Source organism: Falco cherrug, chromosome 3 (assembly GCF_023634085.1).
Source record: "Falco cherrug isolate bFalChe1 chromosome 3, bFalChe1.pri, whole genome shotgun sequence".
NCBI lineage: Eukaryota > Metazoa > Chordata > Aves > Falconiformes > Falconidae > Falco > Falco cherrug.
In genome coordinates, this window is record NC_073699.1 from 92,835,589 (window position 1) to 92,860,701 (window position 25,113).

At 37.6% G+C, this 25,113-nt stretch overlaps 1 protein-coding gene across 2 annotated transcripts in view; it reads left to right on the forward strand.

Annotated features, from left to right (window-relative positions):
• EXOC2 (exocyst complex component 2) overlaps positions 1-25,113 on the forward strand; it is a 133,601-nt gene that overhangs the window by 101,150 nt on the left and 7,338 nt on the right. For both annotated transcript variants that reach the window (XM_055704147.1, XM_055704148.1), the window contains exons 24-25: positions 20,946-21,001; positions 24,092-24,214. In XM_055704147.1, the coding sequence (XP_055560122.1) occupies positions 20,946-21,001; positions 24,092-24,214 (179 nt within the window). The remainder of the gene's footprint in view (positions 1-20,945; positions 21,002-24,091; positions 24,215-25,113) is intronic.

Genomic DNA, 25,113 nt, shown 5'->3' on the forward strand with positions numbered 1-25,113 from the left:
GTCACCTGACAAAATTGGCTCTGTGATCTTCTCTGGATTCCAAGCCTATAGTGTTTTGGAGGGTGAACAAGGTGGTTGCATTACTCTTACTATAGTCTCAAATTTATGTAGTAGTTGTCAGTGTGGCTTTGTTTACCACACAAAAAGTGAGTGTTCATTTATTTTTCTGAGGAATTCCGGTGGTGCTCTCTTCATTAATTAATTTGAAAAGCTGGCTGCTTTGCAGTCTAGCCATTTACTCGAAGTTCACAGCATATGGAGTTGCAGAGGCTAGTCTAAAAATCTTTTTACAATATGCATCTTCTGTGTTTCACTGGTGGAATCAGATATTGGATGATTGGTGGGTTGTTTGGGGTTTTTTTCATAGTATTTAAAATTTCACATGCATTGAACGTTTCAGGTGATTTTGCACTTTCAACTGAAAGTTGATTGTTTTTCAGATATTCATTCTGTACTTGGCATAAATTGAATATAGTACGGTTAAATCTGCATTTATTCTTATTTGGCATGTTTAGGGAGCATTGTCTGAAACATTTCAAATATATCAAATGCCACTCTTACAGTAAAAGATTAAGTGCGTCAAATCTGCTAAATCAGATTTTATATACTTGTCACATCTCTTATCTGTTGATTGTCTGTTTTAAAAATGTAATACAAAACTTCTAATGGCAATAGCCTGATGAAAAGGTACTCAACAGTTAAAAATGAAATATCAAAAGGCATATTTAATTTGTAGTTGCACAGCGACATACTTGTCAACCCTAACTTTTCTTCTTTTGTTTAATTTGGGGCACCAGCACCCTGCTTACATGGAAGATGACAAGTGCATTTACATCTTAAAAACATTTGGATATAGTAGAATATTTTTTTCTTTTTAGAAATAGGCAATTACTTTTTGACTGAAATGTGCAAAACAGTTTGGTTTGAAATATCTGTAACCCTTTAGATTTCATCTAACGCTTCAGAATTACCCTAGATGTAGGGGATTTTGAACTCCAACAGATCTCAATCTATGGATGATGTCCCATGTTTAGGAATTTTCTGTCATTTTATGCTTTTAGTAAGGCCAAATTCTGCTATTTTGATGCAGGAAATTATGATTTTGCAGTTCTATTGCATATAAAAAATAAATGCCGTAATATTAAGTGGGGAGAAAAAATGCTTTTTTGCATTGGCAAATAAAGTTGCTAAAGGACTTCTCAACTGTGCTTTTTTTGTTACAAAATGCCAGTTGTTTAACTGTTCGTGACAGTCACAGACATATTCCACTAGCTAGTTATTATTGTCTAGCTACTGGAGTAGGAGAAAGGTACAGGCTTAAGCCTTACGTGTCTTACAGCCTGCACATTCTTGCATTGTATTTAATTTTCCTGCAGTGTTTCTCAAGTTGGAGTTTAGAGTGCACAAGGGAGCTCAGCCAACTTTAGCTACTGAAAAGGGAACGTATCTTTAACTGGTAGGAATTGAAGAAACAAAGTAATTTCTTCCCCCTGCTGCTTCCAGCCGGTCTTCTGGGACGTTGGTATAAAGTATAGCTGGGTCTCTTTTCTTGCATCCTGGAAGAACTGAGCTGCAGCAAGCTGATCTAGGAATGGCAGGGGGAGGGGGGGAAAAAACCAAAAAACAAAAAAGAGACCACATAAACACAGAGCTGCATAGAAGGAAAGCAGCACTTGCAGAAACAACTGTGTATCGGTGCTGGTGCGTTGTACCTTTGTGGAGAAACTGTTCGGAACACCAGCACGTTCTTATACACAGTACTCTTTTAAGTATTCCAGTTAAAATAGGCTATTTTTCATTTAAACAAATGGCATTTGCAACATACATTAATAAATTGATTTTTTGTCATTCATCCTGGTAGGGAAATATTAACTATATTTTGTATCAACAGTGGAATTTTTATTATGATGAGTTGAATTCAGCATCCTTAAAGGACCTGTTCAGCCAGCGAGTATAACAATCCATGTGTTGCATGACTGCATTTGGTTTACCACACATAATCCTTCACAGAGTAGAATCATGTACTAAAATTTCAAAGTCAGGTAGCCTTTAATTAATTTTGTCAAAACCATTATTTTGCCACTTGAAATACAAGCACAAATTTCTCTGCATGTTTTAAAATACCTTCATTTGTGTAACTTAATTTTAACCTCAGACTTTTCTTAAATTTCACTTTCAGACATTCAGGTTTCATTATATTTCTCACTTCTGACAACAGTTAGATTTCTGTAACTTATTACATTGGTGTCTGAATTATAAATATTAAGAGTCATTCTAGCTGGTGAAATGGAATGGACGTTGTACCTTCTCTGTGCTTGGAAACGGTTCCAAAAGATGAGAACAGATGAAGGAGCTGTTTCTCCAGCTTTCTGTAGTTTCTGCTGACAGGTTATCTTTAACTTCTGGCTATTCCAGAAATCCCAGTAGAAACTGTCCTGGAGAGATATTACATTTTCTGGTCCCTGCCTGGCACATACTGAGTTGCACTTGCACATAGACTTTATTAGGTGCTTCTTGTGCTTCTGCATACTTCTTGCATGCAAGATTTTTTTGCTGCTGGTTTTGAATTGGATTTCTTGTTGGCTGGTCTCAGCAGACTCTAGGCTTCACATGTGCAAGTATGCAATAGAAGTTCATCTGCAACTTCACTATTTTATTTCTTATGCTCCCCCCTAGTTTGCATGTCTGCCTTTACTCACAGTTGTGCTGTATAGTGTTTTCTGCTATTAAGCCTACCAGTAGTTGTTTACTGGACTGTCATCTAGTGTGGATAGTGTGGAGATACAGATATATATCTCTCAGCTTCTCTTTTGCTTTACGTGTTAAACCCCTTCCTGTAATGCCTTGTGGCATTTCTGTGTATGCTTTGCTAAAGACTATCAAGCTCCAAAAACATTTTATCTTCATTCTCATTTTTCATTAAAAGTTGGAAAAGCTACATTCTTCTCAAACTGCAAAATTAAGTGATCAGCAAATTTGTAAATTGCCTATTTAAAGCAGGGTGTATTTTTAAAAGGGATACAATATATAATACAATATAGGGAATATATTGTAATACATTACAATACAATAACACAATAGAGGGGAAAAAAATTATCATCTGAGAATTTTGAAGACGTAAGACAGGCTACGTTTATACTGCTTAAGGGATGGGAAGAGCATGAGTACAAAAGCGTTGTATCTATAAAAAGAAGTCTTGCAGTGATTCCTTGGTCAGATTGTACCCTGGCCTTGTAGCTTGAGAATTGTGTCTGCTCATGTATCCTTTCTAACTGACGGTATTAGAGTGACTTCTAATACCCAAATGAGATTGTAATTATTGCAACTCCAGAGGATTTACTTATCAGTAATGTCTGACAACTCAGAAGTCTCTTTTGTTGTCTAGCCCATTGTAGGAAGTTGTGCTGTACTGGTCTCCTGTTTGGCATTTCAAAGACTCATTTGATCTTAACCTAGAAACTTGTCATCAGTTCATTATTTTCTAGTTCATGCAGTGTTAGTTTGCAGTCCATCTCTGGGTGGACATATGCTAATATCCACAAACTTTTTTTTTTTACTTTTGTTGTTACAAGGAAACCTAAATATTCTTTTAGACCTTCAGACACACTCTTTGAGAAACACTCAGAAGATATTTTAGTATTATTTATTATTTTTATTACTGTATTTGATAATGGAATCTGATCTCTGCATTGCTCAAAGCAGAAAATTAATCGGGGCTTGGAATCAATGGTAATGTAGAAAGGAGAAAGGGCAAGCATCACTTTTTTCCTCTTCCAGCACGCCTTATTACATGCATGAAGAAGGGGATAGCCAAACAAGTTTTGTACTGCTCCAAACCCTTCAATAAAACTTAAGTAGTAAATAAATCATGTCATCGGCAGAACAAACTCAATGGTCTAACATACTGTCATAGTGAATGCCTACATGTTTACTTTGCATTTGATAGGCACAAATGCCATCTTAGTATTTACTGTTTGGTTTACTGATTGCTGTGGGTGCTACAGTGTTACCTGAACGGGGCAGGAAACAGTTTTGGAGCACTGGCAGGCTGGGTTTGCAGGTTGGGTAAGTGAGTAGGATTTAATGGATGGAAGTGTGGGAGAGGAAGAGCTCCGTGGTACTTCAGGTGGGATTGGGAACCAGAACTGAAGACCAGGGAGGTGAGGTATGATAATGTCATAGTAGAAAATGCCAAAAGCTTAAAACTCCCAAGTCAATAGTCACTATTACTATTATTTATTTTTATTTGATTATTAGTATGATTATAAGCCAAAAAAAAAAAAAAATTAAGACCTTGGTTGTGATTGAGTGGGCTCAATGTTAGACTTTTCCTTTAAACATTACCCTTAGAAACTAGATATTTATTAATTTTTTCATCCTGGTAATGCTCAAGATAGTTTCAAAGCAATCTTTAGCAAACTGAGATGTAGTGAAACAAGTGGAGTGAGGAAAGGAAGTCACATGACAAGTAAAAGTACCTGTAGTCCCAAACTGTGGTATCAGGTCTGTCCAGGACTCCTTAGGCTTTTTAACTTAGGCTTATTCTCTTCCTACAAAGACTTATTTCCACAGGTGTGCTCACTGTAAGTGCTTTGCTGTTTTTCACGTTGTATCCAGTTGGGTAGTGTTTGCTGCTAAAATGCCTTGGGACTGCTCTCTTCTTGTACCCAGACCTGTTTTAAAGTCCCTTTGGCAGTCTCTAGCCAGACTCCAAAGGCATTCCTGCTTACACTGCTGTTGCGTGGTTCTCAGTTAGCATATGGGTCTTGGCCTTCTCTATTGACAGAACTAGGTTTTGACTGTATAGTATTTATCTGATGAGAGATTAAGTGTGTTCTCTGGGTTATCTTTACTTTGTACTTAAATGCATTTACTCTCTTGGAAATGTTGCGTTCTTCGTATTGTACTGGCTAATGCATACAATTACATGTCCTGTTCTGAGGTTCTCAGCACTGCGGAGAAGATCCTGTGGAAATCAAGGCATCCATTTTAAAAGTTGGGTTCAAGGCAAACTGATACTCTGTAGAAACTGTGGAACTTTAAACTGGGGAAGAGTTTTTTAGATCACGCTGAGATCATAGTCACAGTTTCAGAAGACAGTGTGCCTGGGAGCCACTTTCAGAAGACAGTGACCTGTGAGGTCAAGAAGCATTTACAGATCATGATTAATATTTGGGAAACTTTAGCGTGGTGGTGTTACCGACTCATAGGTGACTGTGGCTCTCATTTAAGGGTAATGGTTGATCTGTAGTAGAGGCTTGCTGCTGTTTGTAGCTAAGTCATAGTCCTCCAGCTCAAATTATGAAGGATCAGAGTTTTGTGTGTGATATTTAAATGCGAAGTCCCAAGTTTAAACTTTGCCATTGGTGTAAATAAACGCAGCTGTATCAAAATTGTGGGATTTGTCAGTGCAGGGCACTGCCTCTGGGGTTCCTACAGTTCACACTTGTGCTTAGAGAGCGGTTTTGTCTTGTTAGCCTTGAAGTATTAGGTACTAGTTAGAAACAATCCATAACAGTGTGTGTTTTCTCCTGATAAAGGTGCTTAGTGTCTCGTGGTGGGGATTCTTCAAGGGCTATACAAAACAGAGTGTTGCAGTACCTCCTGTACTACCTTTGCAGATGCAGAAAATCATCTTAAAATACCTGGGGTTTCTCTCAGAACTCAGCAGGGGAGGTCCAAAAGCCTTGATGCCCTTGGTAAACCCACTGGTCAGTTCACAGTCTTGGTTATGGTTTGAAGTGTTGCATAGGGGGTTTATGGTCAAGCATAAACAATGCTGAATGCAAGATGAAAGAGGAGTGATAAAAACAATTATTTTCTAATCCTTGAATGTGTGCAGTAGTTAGGGATGCTGTAGTTATTAACATTTTTAAAACACTGTTGAAAATACAGGCTCCAAGATGTACCTTGCCACTGGACAGCTGCTGAACTAGCAGAATGGGAAAATAGCTGTCTGCTCGTTGCTTCAGCATCTTTCTCTCCAGGGGTGTGTGCATGTGTTTAAGTTGAAAATTCTAGTGTAAGAAGAAGTCTAAGCTTTCTATACAAGATTTCTGTACAAAATTCAGCCTGGAGCGTGTTCTCTCTGTAGCCAAGTTATCAGGCCCTTGAACTCTTTGCTTTTTAAGTGGGAAAATATGATAGGCTGCTAACAGTACAGCAGATCCATTGTAATAAAAAGCATTTCATTAGCTTAAAATTTCTTTACATGACGAATAGCAATTTAAATTTAATGAAACACTTAAACTTTATTGATGTGTGGATGAAATTATAGTGTTGGACTTGTTCAGCGGTTGAAGTAATTCAAAATTATTAAAAGCCTTTACTTTGAACTGTGAAAAATCTTAAGCTTTCCAGTTATTGTGGGTCACTCCTGAGTCCAGATAGCTTCCAAATGTTAATTTTGGACTTGAACAATTTTTAAGGATCTATTGTTCAGGTCATGCAAAGACATTCTTCATTTCAAATCCATGCCCTTTTCAAAATGCTGTTGGGATTCAGTGAAACTTGGAAGTGAAAACCAATGAAATAGTAACACTGGAAGCCAGTGCAAGTTCTCACCTTCAGTCTAATAGATAGGATAGATATGCAGTCTCACTGAATATTGTGCTTCACAACAATTTGTGATGAAGTTTTTCTTACACGTATTCTATACTGTGCTTCACAACAATTTTTATATATTTTTTTTTCCTTTTTCCTAGCAGAGTAGAGGGCAGTAAGGTGGGAGCTTTTTGTTTTGGTTCAGTTGTTGGGGGTTGAGGGTATTTGTGCTTGTGTTTTTTTTTACTGCAGTAACATCTCTACAAGCTGATGTGGTCTGGTTCCAACTCACTAGTTATTTAAACAAATAAAATTCTATGTGAAATCCAGTTTATGGCATTTTTTGCCAAAAATTTAAGGTATACTCTTGTGTGTAATTATTACTGATTTGCTGATCTACGTACCTTGGACTGCAGTACGTGGTGCAGTTTTAAATACTTACATTGGTAGAAGTAAGGGCTGGCTGAAAGTCAAAATTATGACTCCCTCTTCAAAGTCATTGTAAGTTACCGGGGGGGAGGGTGGGGAGCAAACCCCAAACAACTAGATTTTACCATCGAACTCAAATTTGAGAATTTGGTGAAAAGGAGCAAAGCGTGACCTTGCACTGTGTCTTCCAAGGAATTCACTGCCTCTGTAACCAAGGTCCCTTTCTCCGCTCACATCTTTCCCGTGACTCGATACTACCGCCATGCCTCCAGAACACTGCTACCTATTAGTGTTTGCTTGTAAGCTAATACCCTGGCTTTGATTTGTTTGCCAATTTGCTGAATTTAGTTACTAAGGACAAATAAAAATTCCATGTATCCACAAATGGTACACAAAGCAATTCGGAAGAAAGTATGTAAAAATATTAACACCCAGTCCTGTGGTTTCTTTCAGTGTGGTGGCTGACTGCTTGAATTGTTTGAGTTAAGAACATTCACAGACCTTTGTAGAATCAGGTTCCAAAAGAATTGCGGCTTTTATATTATATCTGTGCCGTCTGCGTGTTACCATTGCACTTCTGAAATGATTCAATAGCAACTTTAAAAAAAAAAAATCATTAATTGTACTAACAAAACTATACTGTAAAAGTCAGGAAAATTGTGTATCTTATTGCTGCTAGTAATCTTTTTGCTCAAAGCACCACTTTTAAAGTTTCTTACTTTAAAAAAAAAAAAAAAAAAAGGCAAACACCACAAACTAAAAACCAAAACCCAAACTTTTAAAAAGTATATCTGTCTGATGTTGCTGTAATAAACACAGGACGTGTGTCACTGGTGACTAAGGTATGTTTTCTCTGTAGCTTGAAGGTTAGGCAGATGCAGGACATACCTGGACACTAAAATTATTAGTGTCTGTATTGTTCCAAATACTTTCTTTTTGAAATTGGTCTCTTTTGGATCGGTTGGCTTCAGTTTTCTCATTTCTTATAATAATAATATTTGAGTGACAACTGAAGTAAATTCATAAACATAGTATATCTCTAAGCCCATTCTTCATTTATGAAATTGCTGTCATTTTGCATATGACAGGCTATTATTACAGTACCAGTGACTTCAGGAATTATGAGAAGAACACACAGTTTCCTGAGTGAGTCTGTGTTTTGAAAGGTTTTAGTAATTTTAGGTTTTATAAAATCATGAAAGAACACCTTCAGGGTGCCTTAAAAAATGATGTGTTTGAAAGAAAGAAATGAATATTCCTGCATGCTATGCTTGGTTTGTGTTAGTGAAAGGAAATATTGCTTGAGATTTTTGGATTCAACTGTTCTCAGTTTTGATAGAGATGTTGATTTTTAGTATACCTTACAATTAAAGAAGTGACTTGCTTTTCCCATTGAATTGGTCATTCCGTATCTTTATGGTACATATAGCTACCCTCTTTTATCTGTGAAACACATCTTTTTGAATTGATGCTTCTTGCCGTTACATCAATCATCCTGTATCGGGGTATCTGGGGGCACTGTGAAGGGCTTAGTCTCTGTTGCTGACTTTAACCCCTACTGACACCACCGCATGTGTGACCAGGCATTAACCTGCACATTTGTAAAGTGAGAGATATCGCTGGGATTGTCAAGGACCACCAAATACGATGAGTTATCACACTCAGACTTTTGGAAGCCTATGTTAAAATTGTGAAGTGAAGGGGTACAATTGGTTTCCTTTTTCTAAATGGCTTAATTGTGAGGAATTTGGAAAATGCTTTCGGTAAATGACAAACGAGGTACAGTACTGGCAATGATATGAGTACCAGGCTTCAGAAATATGTAGGTACTAGTTTTACAAGATGATGATACTCTTAGTATGTCCAACATATGTCCACAACTTTGTGCAACAATTTCTCTCTTTTTCTTAAATCTGGAAGAAAAACCCAGAGTTTTTAAGCAGCAAAGCAGTGTCTCGGTCAGCGCGTTCTAACTTTATTTCATGAGAAAACTGCTGATGCAGATGGCTTTTTTGAAAATATGTCCAATATGTATCAAATATGTATTTGCAGTCTGTCCCCTTTTTACTGTATCTTGCCTTCAGTGTTTCCCTTGCTTACAGACATTGTAGACTTAAGAATGTTCCGTGGCCAGAAAGGAGCCATTAAGTTCCCATTCTGCCAGATTTCTTGGATATACACAGAAGGATCTCAATCCTGCATTACAAGCTGCTAAAATCGGTGGGAACAATCACAAGGGACATGTGCCCTGCTGATTTTTTAGCACCTTGCATGTTAACGCTCTCTGCTTTGTCAGAAGAAAATCCTTCAGCATTAAAATTGTTCTTATAGTGGAAATCTACTGATAACAGAACTTACATACAAAATGCTATGACTATTATATGCTGAAAATTAGGGGGGGCAGAGGGAGGGAATTTGTTAAAAACTTTCCGGGGGGTGAATAAGCAGTATTTGCTTAGGAGGCCATCCTACAGCTAATGGATTGCTGGTAGAAAAAGTTCAGGTAATACTGAGACCTCCTTAAGATGTATTAATTTTCATGTCAAGAAGGAGGGTTTGTTATATCTAAGTGTCTCACACACAAATTTCATTTTTTCAGACCTATTTTTCCCACGCAGGAAGAGCAATGGTTTTGGTTTGGATGGTATATATTATGTTGTAGTTGGGTGAAATGTCTTTTCTTGAAATACAATTATTTTTTTCAGTCTCAAACCAGCTACATCAAGTATCTGATAGTTGTGACTATTCAATACTGTTGGGTTTCTCCTTAAGTCACACATATATAGCCACTTAAATTCAACCAAAAAAAGACTCAACAGCCCCAACACTGTTACTACTGTAGAAGCATTTTTTTCAAGTGCTACTAAATCTGTAGGGCAGCACACTGTTGGCTGTGAAGTCTTTGTATCCCTGTTCTGTCTCAAGGTCACATTTATGGGTTACAGCCACATGTTGATGGGGCAGCTGCGCATGTAGAGCACTGTTTAATGGCTGTAACTGTGCCAGACAATTTTGTTAAAACTTAAATGAAAGCAACAAAAAGACAAGTTTCTATGCATGTATGTCTCAAGTACTGAGCTTAGCTAAGGGTCGTTGATGCATTTGTTTACAAATGGTGACTTGAGTGAGCTGATACCTGTGTATGCTTAGATTAAGAGGTACAGATGGCTATAAACTCTGAAGTAATTTTATTTTATCACATTAGGTGCTTTGTTTGGTTTAAAGGCGTTTGATTTTTTTGCTTTTGCCATTTACATTTCTTGTTACCAGATTAGCAGGTTGAAATTTTGCTTAATCTGCAATAATTCAAGTAATTTGAGTCTTTATGGTTCAATTCTCAGTATGGTATGCAGCATCCTTTGCTCATGACCTTCAGGTCTGGGTTGGTAAAAGGCCTTTGACACTTTGTTACTGTCTTTGAATGGAATAAATGAAAGTAAACCCATCTCTTAACAAAACTCTGCTAAGAAAATGTTTACAAATGCATATCAAATTGGTCTTCAGTAACCTGCCCATCTTTTAAGTATGAGATGCTAGCAAACATCTCTTCTTCCCAAATGTTAAGCACTGTTGGGTTTTGCATTTCTTGTTGTAGTGTTTGGCCTTTACAGGTTTTGCTCCTTATCGTCTTAACAATAAAGCAGGTTGTATTCTGCCCTAAGACGCAGTGGATTTTATAGTGTGTGGTAAGGATCAGGAAGCAGCAAATATTTGGACTGAAGACTTCTTCAGCTGTCCCTCAAATCCTTCTGGCAGTTTAGATGGAGAAGCAGAAAGTTCAGAACAGCCTCAGCAACTTCTCTTTGAAAGACATCTTACTTTGGGCTGTGCATGAGGGTACAGAACCAGTATTATTCCCTTGCTGTTCTCTTGTATACTGAAGTTCATGTGTAGACAAAGGTGTTAAACACAGGTATTGACAGTCTTTAGAGCTCTTGCTGCTCCAAGCGAGCTGAAACACAGAAACCTTCAGGTTCTTTGAACATCATGACATAATTTCTATTGCTTGAGTCAAAATAGTTCAAAAACTACAAGTAACGTAAGTCGTCTTGAAAGCCTTCATGTTTAATATTTTTGGAAAGTAGTTTTGTGTCAAGGCCTTCAAATGACATCCGCTGTGTTACATCTACATAGTGTCACGGCTGTAAGTAAGAGCAAGACAACTAATTCAAATATCTAGTTCGCTGGCCTTCGGATCTCAAAATATTTAGCTAGGTTCTGACTCTTAGCGCTCAGGCTCTGTCCTCCCTTGCTTCAGAACTATGCTTTGTAAAACCACTTTCCCACATAGATTACCAGTAATTTCTTCATTGAATTTCAGTTACCGATAGCTATCCTTTAGGTGACTTTTTCTCTGGTTCTGAAGGTGCTGTATATTTATAATTACCATGAGCTATGCGGAGAAGAATTTCAAGGAAACTAATCTGATTCACAGTTTAATTAGTATGGAGCTAGTAAGAACAATAGATTTATCAAAACATTTTCAATTTTACCAAGAAAGACCTGCTAATGAGCTATTTATAGCACACTTGTATCTATTTTTATCAGTAGTCTAAGGACTGGCTTAGGACAAACGGGTTAAAAAACAGGAAATGTGGTTAAATAAGTGGGTAATCTCTCCAGAGAGTTTCCAGTTTGCCTACACATTCACATTTTCTTCTGAATGTACTTTCAAAACAACACTTCAGTACCTTGAAATCCATCTCCGTTTAAAGGAGGGAATGTTTCCAGCAATAGCAGGAAGTGGCCTAGTGAAAAGTTTTACATTCTTTGTCGAATTCAAATGAGGTTCTGGAGTCCCTGTCTGTAAGTGGTTTTTTTCTGCTTAAGTAACATTGGAGCAGTTGTATGACATTTCAGTTAGTTCAGGTGTATTATATGAATCCACGAAACTCTGTGAACACTGTAATTGTATCTTCCATTCTAGACTGGTTTTAATTACTTTCCTCCAACTTTACTCTTTCATTTACATGGGGCTATATTTATTTGTTAATATACTAAGCACATAATTTTTTAAAATATATATAATCATGTTTGGAGGTAGTGAAAATACTGTTATTAATCAGACTTCATAAATCTTACTGTGAAGGAATTTACTGAACATAATGTCCATTTAACACTCTAAGAGGTGGTGTCCATATTTCTTTGGGCAAAGCAGAAGCAATAACTAGATGAAAGCCATTCTTTGCACTCCTCATTACTGGTTTTTTGACAGCTACTAATTATTAGCTTTTTTAAAATCAACTTGAAAATTATTTGTGAGTCAAAATGAGGAGGGACTATAATAAATAAATAAAGCTGCCTAAGTGGTGGTAAAGGTTATGACCTGGCAGAATTCTGGTTTTAGAGCTACTGCCAAATAGATGTGTTCTGCTGTTAGCATTCTACAGTTTTCTAAAAATGTTTTTATCCAGGGCAAACAACAAAGCGTGATAGCAAATATATTTTTAGTAATTGGAAAGAAATAAACAGGCTTGTCTTGCAACCTTAATTTAGAAAACAGGCCACTGGTAGTACCGGTATTTGAAGCTGATTTCCTATCAACCGTCTTTGAAGGGAGAAACCTGTGTGTTGTTGTAAAGAGTAGAGGTGAGCTGCTTTGTTATGTCCATGGGGAAATTCCAAGTCACATTTCTATTTTATTTTTTTTTACCTTTTTTTTTTTTTAATATATTTTTTTCAAACATCTAGGGGGTGTCAGGTTAGATGATACCACTGTGTGGGTGGGGACGCTTCAGTAAAATAGCATGACATACTCACGTACCAGTGCTGCAGTTCATGAAAGGCAAACAAGTTAGGTTTCTGTCTATTCCACAGTTAGGAGACTGTCTTGAAAAGTATATGCTTCTTGGAGATTAGAACACTTTTCTAAATGAAGTATTGCATTCACTGTAGTAATTGCAAAGAGTAGCTAGCTTTTAAAATTATTTTCCAGAGACATTAAGTGATTTAGGAGGTTTTCTAATGGGGCAAATACAGTTTGTTGTTCTAGAAGCGTACAAGTTTTCATTCATAATGTAATTTTATTTATTTCATTTAATTTCTATATTAGAATTAAATGGACTGTCAGCCACATTATATTTTCCCTGATTATAAAGGTTACATTGCTAAATCGTTTAGGGAGACAACACCTTTATACAAAAGTTTTGTGTAGCCTTAGGCGTACTCTTGGTCCGCATGGGTAGCAGATACCACTCTCTTCTTTCATGTCATCCAGGGTGCTTAATTCTAAATCCAAATTGCTTGTCTATTATTTTTTTTCAAATTCAAGTTAAGTGCCCTGGCAGAGTCAATAAATAAATCCATACCAAATAGCTTCACAATACCAACACAATGTCAAACATTTTTGCTATACATACTTCATAGCTCTGTAGCCTCACTCTCTGAAGTATGTGTCATGTAAGGTATATTATAAGTCATGTTTATTTGGAATGCTGCATAGTAAAACTAAGAGTATTTTGGTGTTCATTTTAATTTTCACTTTTAGTCTGTGCTGCTGCTTGTTCATTTCTTAGGATAAGGTAGTTGACAGAGCTTCATCATGCTCTGGGAAGTGTCAGGCAGTCATCTGTAAGTGTAGGAAACCTAAGAGCTATTCTGTAGATCTCTTAAATTAAAATTTGTGTATGAAGGCATGTCTGCACGGATGCTGTTTTTTTTAAATTCTTCTAGCAACTTCTGCATGCAGACAGTGCTGAGTACTCTGCTGACCTGCTGCGACCTCAGGCAATGTTTTACTACTTAGTGCCTCTTTCCCCTCCTACCCATTCTGTCTTACCTGTTTATATTTTTAGTTTTCAAAAAGAGTTTAGTTGATTTTAGTCGGAAGTTATCGGCTAGGTTAGATTAAAAAGTGAAATCCTGTGGTGTGTGTCAGGCCGTCGGGTGGCTTCGTGTGTCAGGAGGCATCCGTCTAACCTTGAAATGCCCAAGGGGGCTGCACGGGGCAGGACAGTGCTCGCTGGGTGCATTGCGTGACATGGTCTGCCTTTCCAAGAGCTGCAGAAATACAAATAACAGTCTGCCATCCCACAGGGTATCCTGCTAGCCCATAGTCCTGCTTTTGTAACATGAGTTTCGTGGAGGAAGAAGTGTCCTGACCACACTAGAAATCATGCTAGAGTAATTGTAGCTGAAGCAGTTGTTAAATACTGCTGTTGCTTCAGCTGCATTGCAGCCAGAGCCTAGAGGAAATGTAACAGTTAAATCAGACTGTTTAAAGAAGTTACATGGCTTTGTGGATACCATTCATTAGTTTCTTTTTTAATGTGCAGTACACAGCACTGATTAACGACTTGCAGTAGATGTGTGCAGTTTTTTTCCAGCAGTTTCATATAGCAGATAGAGAAGAGCTGCAGGAGCTCAACTGACATACAGTTCAAAATACTTTGTGTATGACTTGCGGTAAAGTTCAGCACTGTATATCTGAAGCTTGAAGATGAACGCTTCCAATATCAAGTCAGCTAAATCTGGCAATAGGGTATAATGTAACTGAAAAGCATATATATCAAATAATTTAAGAATCGGGTGCCTGCCTTAGAACAGAGCAGATGAAATAATTTTTTTCTATTTGTCCTCTAAATTTACTATCAGCATAGCAAATGAAATGTCTAGGAACAGTCAAATGTCACTGCTGTGCATCTAGGTATAAAAAAATATTAACCTCTTTGGATCACCAAATTCTGTTTGTTTGGTTTTTTGGAGGAAAGTTTTTATTAAAAAGTAATCAGGGGAAAAAAAGTTTTCAGACTGATTAACTGTTACTGGCATAACTCACTGGACAGAAATAAATTGTAAAAATATTGCATACAATTGGATGGGTTTGAAATTTGAAAATTCAAACTCCCAGGCATCAGTTTTGCTAATTCTACCAAGTCATGTTCAAGGCTCAAGGCCAACAAATTTAGTGCGCTTTCTTCAGAGGCACTAAGAAACATTGCTACCACCAGCAGCAGTTGCTTGCCCATGCAAGTACTGACCTCCTGCAGGGGCCAGAATGTGCTCTGTTGTTTCCTAAATTGGTGGCTCAGTGCCTGCCCAAGACTCATTTATGTTTCAGTCCCTCAGAGCCTAGGTTTCTAATAAGCCAGTCAACTCAGTGTTGAAAGCAGGGCTGGTAGCATGGTCAGCATATAGAGAACCATTCATTGACCTTTGGTGAATCCTTCTCCTTCCTTCCTTTTCAAAAAAAAAAAACCAAAAAACAAAAAAAAGGAGGGGGGGGCAGGCAGAATGGCAGAATTGAGTGACAGCTGTCAAACCGTAGAACTTCCTGTGAATGGTTTTTCTAATCCTCCACAAGAAGAGCTGCAGCTTTTATTCCTGCCTGATTTTTATTATACTGTGAATTTGCCTAAGAACTTTTTTCTTTTGACCCTTCACAGCCTCACATCCTCGAGTCTGGTGTGGTTTGCTGCTGATGAGGAGAGGTACCTGCTGACACCACCTACTTTTTCTAAACAGTTCTGTGCTTTTATCCTCCCCTCCTCCTTTTTGCACAACAGGCAAGCTGATGGGCTTGTTCAGCAAGAAGCAGCAGCCGGGATAGCTTCCCAGTTGTCCATCTCGAATGAGGTTCCGATCTCACAAGAGTTAATGTATGTCAAAGCCAAGCTGCCTGGTTAAAATTTCCTGTGTGTTTCAGTTGTCTTAGCTGAACTTCAGTTCATTCTTTGAAGTCTTGAGTCTGCTGAAGACGTAAAAAAGTTTGATGCTCATATCCTCTCTCTCTATCAAGTTACTCTAGAAGGACTGGGAACATGTGAAGACCTGTGTTGGCTTCTGACACAGAAGCAGCATCCTGATGTATTCGGTTTTACCGTGTGTGCAACTTCTGCTCTATTCATGCATGCAAGTTTTTGTAGCCTCTTTGTGTCTTAAAATTACACATACAGTATTGCAGTTCCAGCTTTTGCATGCTTATTCAGTTGCTTTGGAGGTTTCATAGTAGAATGCTGTCATCTAAGTACTTGAGGGAAACATAGCTCTGAGAACTACATGTGGGACACTGGTAGCCTTACACCATCTGAAGATCTCTTGAATGACTCTTGCATTGGCAAGCCAGAAGTTTAGTTTCTGTTACTCCTCAGAACCACAGATCTTTCTCCCTTCTGCTTTTCCCATAGTTCACATAGTCATCCTTGCTACAGCTTTACAGTATTGTTAAAATTGCTTGTAAATGTAATTTTTCTGACATTTAATTTGTGGGAGGAAAAAAAATTAATAGGTGATGTAAACTAGAGATTAAATTTAATGGGAATCTTGTTAGATGTTTCACCGGTAAAAAGTACAGTGGAGGGCCCAAAATTGGAAGGTGCTATTTTAAAGTTTCTGTCAACCATTGTGGTAGTTGATGGCTGAAATTGTCCTTCATTTTTGTGTCTTAAGTCTTCCCATCCATTTTTCTTTAGAGCAGTATTGGGTCTTTGTTTGTGGCAGCTAGAATTCCGGCAACTTGAGTCTTCAGTGTTAAGAATAGAGTGGGAGTGGAATGCACTTATGCTGTAACAGAATAATAACATTTTCCTGAAAGAAATTGCAAGGGCTTGTTGAGACTTTCTTTAACACATTTCTGTCAGAAGCTATAGAAAGGCATTGTATTTGTGCTTCAATATGCTAAATAAGAGGTATTTTAGACTTAAGAATGTTATGTTTCACTTGATTAGCCTAAATGTTGCAACCTACAGTTATATGGTGCATTAGCTTTCAGTGCTGTATAATAGGACTGGCAGCATGGTGTCCCAAAAACTGTAATTGTGTGGGCTGCTGAACAGTCGTAGAGAAAGCTGCACAAAAATTCTATTCTAGACAGAATTTTTTCATTTTGAAATGAATTTCACAACAAATTCACAGTTGGATGCCACCGCTTGTGTTTCCAGTGAATCACACTCCAGAAAAGTAATACTTTGCTTCAACAAAGCCTGCCATGAAGTGTGGTGATATAAATCAGAAATTGGATATTTTTTAATTGTAATTTTTCAAAATATAGTACAGTTATTAACTATGCCTGCAGGTCCTGACATTCAGATACGTTTGGTTTTGTCTCTACACACAAAATGAAAATCCTTCACAAATAAGACAAAAAGAAGGGCTGGGGGAAATACCCTTTTTACTTATGCTCTGTTCATGATAGGAAACTGACTCCCCAACAGCAATGGTTGTCACAACACCACATATTTAATAGCATAGTCAGCGCAAACCTGTAACACAGTGACCTTTAATTTCTAGCCTAAGATAACCGATGGTCAATTCATTTCTACCTTTCTTTCTTGTGACAGTATTTTTCTTCAGTTTAGCTAGTTCTCCCTTCTCTCCCTGTATGGATCAGCTTGCTGGTGCTTTTGGAGTGTAATTTCGGCTTCTTTCCATCTTTGTTTTTTTTTTTAGCTTACCAAGACAAGGTCTTTTAGACTATTAGATGCTGCAATTAAGGGAACTAGTTTCATATACATGAACTCTTTAAACTGCATAGCTTTGCACAGTTTGTGCTGAATTATCTGCTCTTAAATTGCAAAACCTGTCTAAGAAACTGAGTAAATACTTGAGGCGATGCTGAGCCCCCTGATCCTGCAGTCATAGCAGGACTGGACCTGCTATGAAAGGTCAGGAACACCTAATTAGTGCTACTGGAATTGCAAGAGATAATCTTCTTTAAGCTCTTAGTTCACCTATTTGTCCTTGTATGTGGTGCAAGGATGCAAGATAAAATGTGTTTGCTTATGCCCTTTCACTGAGATTGAAGTTAACAGTTTTATCACGCAGCTGGGATGGCCTAGCAATATGCAATACCAAGCTACTGTCACTTTGTTTTTACCATAGATTCCATCTCAATTCCATTTAGTCAATTCATTCTCAGTTCTTCAATTAGAAGATGTAAATGAGCATGTTTTAGCTGTCCACCACCAAAGGTATTTAACACCTGGTGCTAATGTTGCTGAGTATTTCATGCTTGTAGAAATCAACCATACGTGGTTATGGTAACTGGGTGACTAAGAAATATCTTATGGGAGGTTTCCACAGACATAGCTGATAGGCAACTTTTACTAGCACAGTCAAAAGCTGTTTAATTTGGGTGCTCTCAGCAGCAGCAGACAGAATTAGCAGCTCCTATCCTGAGGCAAGCTGCATGAACACAGGAGAAAAAGCACGCTACCTCAGGCGCTGAAGTGGGATGGGTGGGAAATGAGGATTCTTCCTTGGAACCACATCACCCTCTTACCCAACCCACCCGCTTCAGTCTCTGTACACTCCAGCTTTTCACTCACCTCCTTGATAACCTTCTTCCCAGCTCAGCCCATGGCCTCCTCTCTGCAGCCCCCCTCTGTACTTTCATTATGGCTTCCCAGCTGTGCCAGGGGTTGAGTGAGATGCTTCATAAGAGAACAGTCAGTTGGGGCAGAGAAGTGCTGCTTAGTTCAAGAGTGAAATTTTGATTGACTAATGAACATGTTCTAGCAGTGATCAGGTATCCATAGAGAAGGGAGACCAGCAAAGTCTTAATGGTGCGCGGTATTTGTGCAAAAGTAAAAACACACAGTTTCCGCATGAAAGGTCCTACTGTTACAAGATGAGGCTGGTAGGCAACCAAAAGATGAATACCACACAGATTTGCAGAGCAAAATCAACCCTTTGCACCCTGAGATTAACTGCAAACCAGCTCCCAAATTTGTCATGTGCTTCTTGATGTGATTTGCATACCACCGTTCGGTGCCTAGTGCAGTTGTATTTGCTTCTGGGACGTGATACAAATTTTGTCCTCTGTGATATGTAAGCCTGCTGAGGATTTAAACTGGGGCAGAGTGAAGTAGAAGAAGGAAAACAATAGAAGAGGAAAAAGGAAGGGGGTGTTGCATTTCCACATACACCTGTGATCTTTTGGTGTGGTTCGAGTACTGATGTGTAGCGTTCTTTGTTTTGCAGATTACAGGGGAGGAGAAAAAAAAAAGTCAAGTTTTATAAAATTTCTGGTATTGCTCTATTTCTCCCTTCCTTGTTGCAAAAAATCACTAAATCACAAGAAATTATAAGCTTGCGACCCAGCATACTATGCTGTTTGACTTGTCGTTGGTTTAGCTTAGATGGAAAGAATGAATGAGATTTTTCAAGAAAAAAAATACAGATAGCGAGAAAAGGCATTAGAGATGTTTTGGAATGTGTGGGGAAAGGCTTGTATTTTTCTTTACCTTTATCGGTTATTTGCATCTCTGCCAGTGTGAAAAATAGAACATTCCTTCTTAAAAGGTCTGAATTCTTTTTTATGTTCAGAAACCAAACTGCTTGTAGCGAGAGCATTAAAATCTTTGATGCTTGCCTGTTTGCTATGAACTTTTGAAACGGAGGCTGTCTTGATACACGGGCCTGTGTGCAGAGCTCAGCTGTGTCCTGACTGCAAGCTGGAACAAAAGTCACCACTCTTGTGCTATTCATGGGGTTGTTCAGCGTATCTCCCTGTGCTTTCCCCCAGCACCCTTGCTTCCAACTGGAGACCTGTGATGCTCTCCAGTAAGCACCCTCCAATTTAAACTCCAGGGTGCATCGCATAGTGTAGATGCAGGCAATCAAAGTGTTCCTACCTCATGCAAGAAGGTCCTGTCACCCTTTCATCCTACTCTTATAAAATGTTTGTCCATAACTGTCTAAGTAAGAAAGAGCTAGCATCTCCTTTTTAAATTCTGAGGTGAGTTGTAGGACCAGTGGTTAAAAAAATGAGCACAACTGAGATGGCAGTTGAGACACTGCTCTGTTCTCCCATAGAATAACTCATTTTGATGATCTTGGATAACTCCTTTTAAAGCTGTTTTTCACAGAAGGATTAAGTTGCTGCATTGGCGTTGTCGGAGGAAAGGTGGAGCAAGTAAGATGAACTGATGAAAGGTTCACTTTGTGATTTTTATAACAGAAGCCTTAATCACACTGTGATCTCTGAACTGTGTGCTCTCACCAGTCTTTGTCCATGATTCTTATCTTTTATTGTGGATTAAATATAGTGAAGGGAGTGATGGGGTCCTTGCACTATCTCTGATTCATGCTAGAGAAATCAAAAGTCATGTGGATCTGTAACCCTCTCATTACTTTGTTGCACTTCCAACATTTATGCATACTTATTAAAGTTAAATGCTTTCCAGTTTGCCTTTGCCTACAAAGTGAAGTGCCTAGAAAAGCAAATGGGGCAGTTGTACATTTTTGCCTATTTTAGATCTTATACAACTGGAGTCCACGTCTGGGAAGTTACTCCAGAATTACAGCAGTGTAGGGGATGAAGAGTCTGTCCTAACTAAAGCATACCCTGCTGGATGTCCTTTTGTTTAGAATTTCCTTTTTAGTATAAATTGATAACCATTTCATGTGCTTGGTAAATAAAATGCTTACTTGACTTTTCCACCCTCCCCAAGAGGAAATTTCTGCTAAGGCATGGCATATCCCATAAACTGCCATGAGTAATATTTTTGAAACAGCATTCAGAGAAACAAGAGTCCTTGCTATTTCTATCTGTAATAATAATTTACAGTCAGAGAAGCTGATAAAGTAGTAAGATCTTCTTGAAGACTCTTGTACAAACAAAAACCGTTGTCTTCCCTGTTTCTTTAGAACTTACCGAGTTGTAGTGCGTGTTCTGTGCCATGGTATGTGTATTCTGGTAAGACATCTAGAATTTATTTTTTAATAATGGTAGGGGTTTTTTTATTAAATTGCAAAGTCGGTGAAATTAATTTGCCAGAGAAGAAGAATACCGAAACAGGAACCTACTGGCTTTTTTAACCTTTTGCTGTAAGGAAATGTACCTTTCTCCATTTGATTTGAAAAAGGAAATAGACTGGTGGTGTGGCTATGGAACTTTCTCTTTCTGCCTCTGATTGCAAAAGTGCTAGTAAAAGAATGAAAAGAAGTAGTACAGTATTGAACAGTAGAACATTATGGCTTTGTTGAGAGAACAGAATGAAAGTAATTAATTCCCTTGTTTGGTTTTGTTTCAGGTGTTAGAAACTATTTGAAAGAAGCATTAGTGAATATCATTGCTGTGCATGCAGAGGTGAGGAAAAACTTCAGATTGCTTCACGCTTACATTCATATGAATAATTTCAGTGTACTCTGTGTGGTAGATCCTGACTGTCATCACCCCTGAAAACTGTACCTCTGTTGAAGTGTCTTCGTTATAGATGTGAGTGCTTTGGGTTAGATTCAGCCAACCAAGTATGCAGCTGCTAACTTCTTCTAAAGGCCGAAGGAGATCAACAGTTCCTGTTTATCCTCTGTAACACTCCATTACATCTTTTTGTTTCCACTATCTGATGAAGAGGAAAGCTGAAGTCTAAAGCTCAATTCTTCCCTTTTCATGCAGATTAGATATAGATCGGTACAATGCTCACTTTCTCTGATTAGCTTTGTTTTCCACAACATACAAAAATGTGCTTGTGCTTTGCTTTGGAAGAGATGTTCAACATATGCTGCTTGGTCATTCTCATACATAGGATAAAAGTGAAAACCTAAAATCAGAAAGTTTTATAGTCTTTGTACAGCACAAAGTGTGTTTGAAATACTTAAGTAGGTAATGACTTATTATACAGAGTGTATATTAGAATTAAAATATTATCAAAATAACATGCTTGCAGAGCTGCAGTTATTTGGCTTTTTGTGATAATATGCAGGAATTTTCTATAGTCCTTTAAATTACAGCCTCTGTTCTACATCTTCCTTCCTTCTAATCATCAAGTATTACCAGATTACTGTTGCTCCTGGTATAAGCATTGGTAGTAATATTACTCTTACTTTTAAAATATCACAAGTATAGCTACGTATCTTCTCAATCTAATTAGAATCTGATGAGATTCATTTGAGGCTTTTGTTTAGTTTATTCCTCATTAAACTGCAAGGATTCATATATAGTGAGATATTTTCAGAAACTTTAAATTTAATTTGCAATATTTTTGATTCAATTTTCTGTGTTTAATTGTAGCAGTTTTCACAGAAGCATTGCTGATTTTACCAAATGCTTCTGAGTGAAGGAATAAGCAACTCCAAAAATATATACCAACATGATATTAATTTTTAATGTTGTTTTTCACTGTAGTGGAAATTAATAAAAATGAAAGCGATGAGAGGTGTTGCTTTAAAAAATTCAAAGGCATTTGTGACTTAATAAGCTAATCTGTAAACATGTATACTCGTTAAAATGCTGGAGCAGAAAGGTGCTCTGCCTTGCTGACTTCATTAAGACCGATACCGATTTTGGCCCAAATAGTGTTGCCTCATAAATTTCTAGACATGATATATTACAGAAATATGAAAACATGTGTCAAGATGAAACTCCCATTTCCACTGTTTTCTGGTGAAATTCTGTAAGCTGGGTCAGATTTAAGTTTAGTTAGCAGGGGTGCAAGTTTCTGTAGTTTGAAACAGCAAAAATTAACCATCAGCTGAACGGCAAGCATGGACTGGAGTGGAAAGAAAATTGTTTCTCTACCTTTGAGTTCAAATTTAACTGAAATCAAAATAAGGGCTTCTTGTTGCAAATTTGTGATGATTCACCATTGCTGAGAATTTTTTTTTCCTGGATTCTGTATAGTAACTTCAAGAGTGCTCGTTGTGGGCACAAATAATTTCTTCTCAGTAGAAGTTTTTTGGGCGTGTTCCTGGTATATTTGTGTTGAATTGCTCAGCAATATCTGCTGCTGAGTAAGATGACCCCTTCACAAATCGTTACTGGTTGGGTTTCCCTTACCGTACAGCTATGTATGTCACTTACTTAGCTTTTGTGGGTCAAAATAGTTAAAAACAGGCTGCACATTTGAATTAGCAATAACAGCTAATAGCTGTGGTCAGTGTACTTAGCCTGTGGTACAGACCTGCCTTTTGGAACGGTCAGCTTTATGGGATCCCTGATACATGATTCATTATTAAACCACTGAAAACTGTAGGAATCCTGCATTCTTCCCCCCCCCCCCCCCCCCTTGATTTACTTTTATACACATGTATTAATATTTTCTGTCAGTTACTATATTTCCTTGTCAGACATGAGATCTAAACTTCACATAAAGCAAAAGTATTCTAGCAAAAAAATCATTCCACTACTTAATTTGTTAGACCATTTTAAAGCAGAAATTGGGGGTAAATATTTAAAAACTCTGTGCAGTTCACTTTCTTTCTTTCTTGCACCACTCCAGTCACATCATCTTCAGTTCCTTGTGTCATCTTTTCCCCCAACCCACTGCAGTTTTAATGCAGCTTTATCATCACCTTTATGTCTTGACACAGGTTTGGTCTGTCTAACCTATAATCTCACTTCCTCCTATATTCCAACCTCTTGGCCTGCATTTTCCCCAATTCTGTGTAGAAAAATCTTTTTTTTTTTTTTTAATTCACCAACAATTTCTCGCTTCCTTAAAGGTCCCTTTAAGGAAGATTGGTTTCTTCATGCTTTCCTTCAGACATAGGTCTGATGTTCAATTTGTGTTGCTGTCATGATGCAGTCAATGTTCTGAACCTCCAAATACCACTTTAAGAAGTTATACAAATAAGTAGTTTAAAAAATGGTCTTGTTGCATAGAAAAAATAGTAAGGTGTAATGTTTTTGCCAGAGAACTAATAAATGGCAGAAGAATGGTGGAAGAATCTAAATGAAAATCCATTAAAGGGCCATATTCTCAAACCCTTTCAAAGGCTTCTCTCTGCCATAGAGCATAGATACTAGCCATTTGACAGTGGTCAAATTCACAGGATTCTAGAAGAAATAGCAAAATATGTGGATAAATAAGGCTGAATGTATAATTGGGTCAGTCAGTCACACAACCCTGAATTAAAGGTGCTCTCTGCAGAACAGCAGTCTCTGTACAACCACTTCACTACCTGCACCCGTCAGCTGAGAGCACACGTTTTGAAGTCGAGCTGCTTTTAGGCATTGTGAGAAAGTTGTCAGTATCACATGCTTTTAACAGAAGTGATTGGTCAAAGCACAGGGCAAGCATCAAAAAAAATCCTTCATATTCCAGTTGCTGTTGAAAATTTTTTGTTCATTGATAAAAATTAAGTGGTCCTAAATTAAGTGTTTGATGATTTTTACTGTAGAAAAATATTTCTGTTGCTATAGTTATTGTGTTCATGATTCTTCTTTTGTAAAAATCAGGTGTTTACCATTTCCAAGGACTTAGTTCCTCGGGTAATGTCAAGGGTTGTAGAAGCAGTCTCTGAAGAGCTGAGTCGACTGATGCAGTGTGTTTCATCCTTCAGCAAAAATGGAGCTTTACAGGTACCCGAATACTTTGTACTGTCAAACATCTGTATCTAGAAAACAGAATAACAGAGATATATAATCTGTGTTATTTTTTGGATTTATTGTAGCAATGAAAGCAGAGATAAAAAGGATTAGTATCAACCTATTTCAGATTTATGAATGAATTCCCTTTGGGAGACTGGTTCTTGGATTTGATTATATTTTAGTGTTGCCCTTGTGTCTGAGTGCTTAAAAGGTTACCTGTATCCTGTGAGATAAAAAGCATCATAATGGTATCTGTTTGAAATGTTGTTAACTGTCTTTGGCCTATCATCAAGAAATTACTTTAAAAGAAAATAAACAAATTTGTGATATTTTGAGATTTTAAAATCTTGAAAATACGACGCAGTAGGGTCTTGCAAGTCTTTGCCAAACTAGTCACTGTTATGCTATTTCTACATTAGCACTTTGCAGCATGGGTAGGACAGACACTCTTAAACAGCCTTCTTCATTTACGGCTGGATTGGTGGTCATACTTGCTATTGGATAAATTTTAAAGGACTAAGAAAAAAATCTTTTCTAAAAAAAAAAAAAAATCCCTTTGAATCAATGATTGCTATGGCTGTAACAGGCAAAAAGAGCAAACTCCCAATTTCCATTGTGCATTTTTGTATGATGATGGGAAAATAATTATCCAATTGCAAGTCTTATTTTCCAACTGCTGGTAGTAATTGCATTGGACAGAGAATTAGGGTAGAAAGATCGCAACCAAATAAGATTGATTATTTAAAACCGAATCAGTGAATAGCACAAAGCTACCCATATGTCACTTCTGTTTGACTAGATAGCCCGCTGTATGAACTCGCTGCCTAAACCCATAATTGAAAAGATTTTCTCTCCCTACTGTAAATTTGTCACTCGTGGTCATTTTCTGT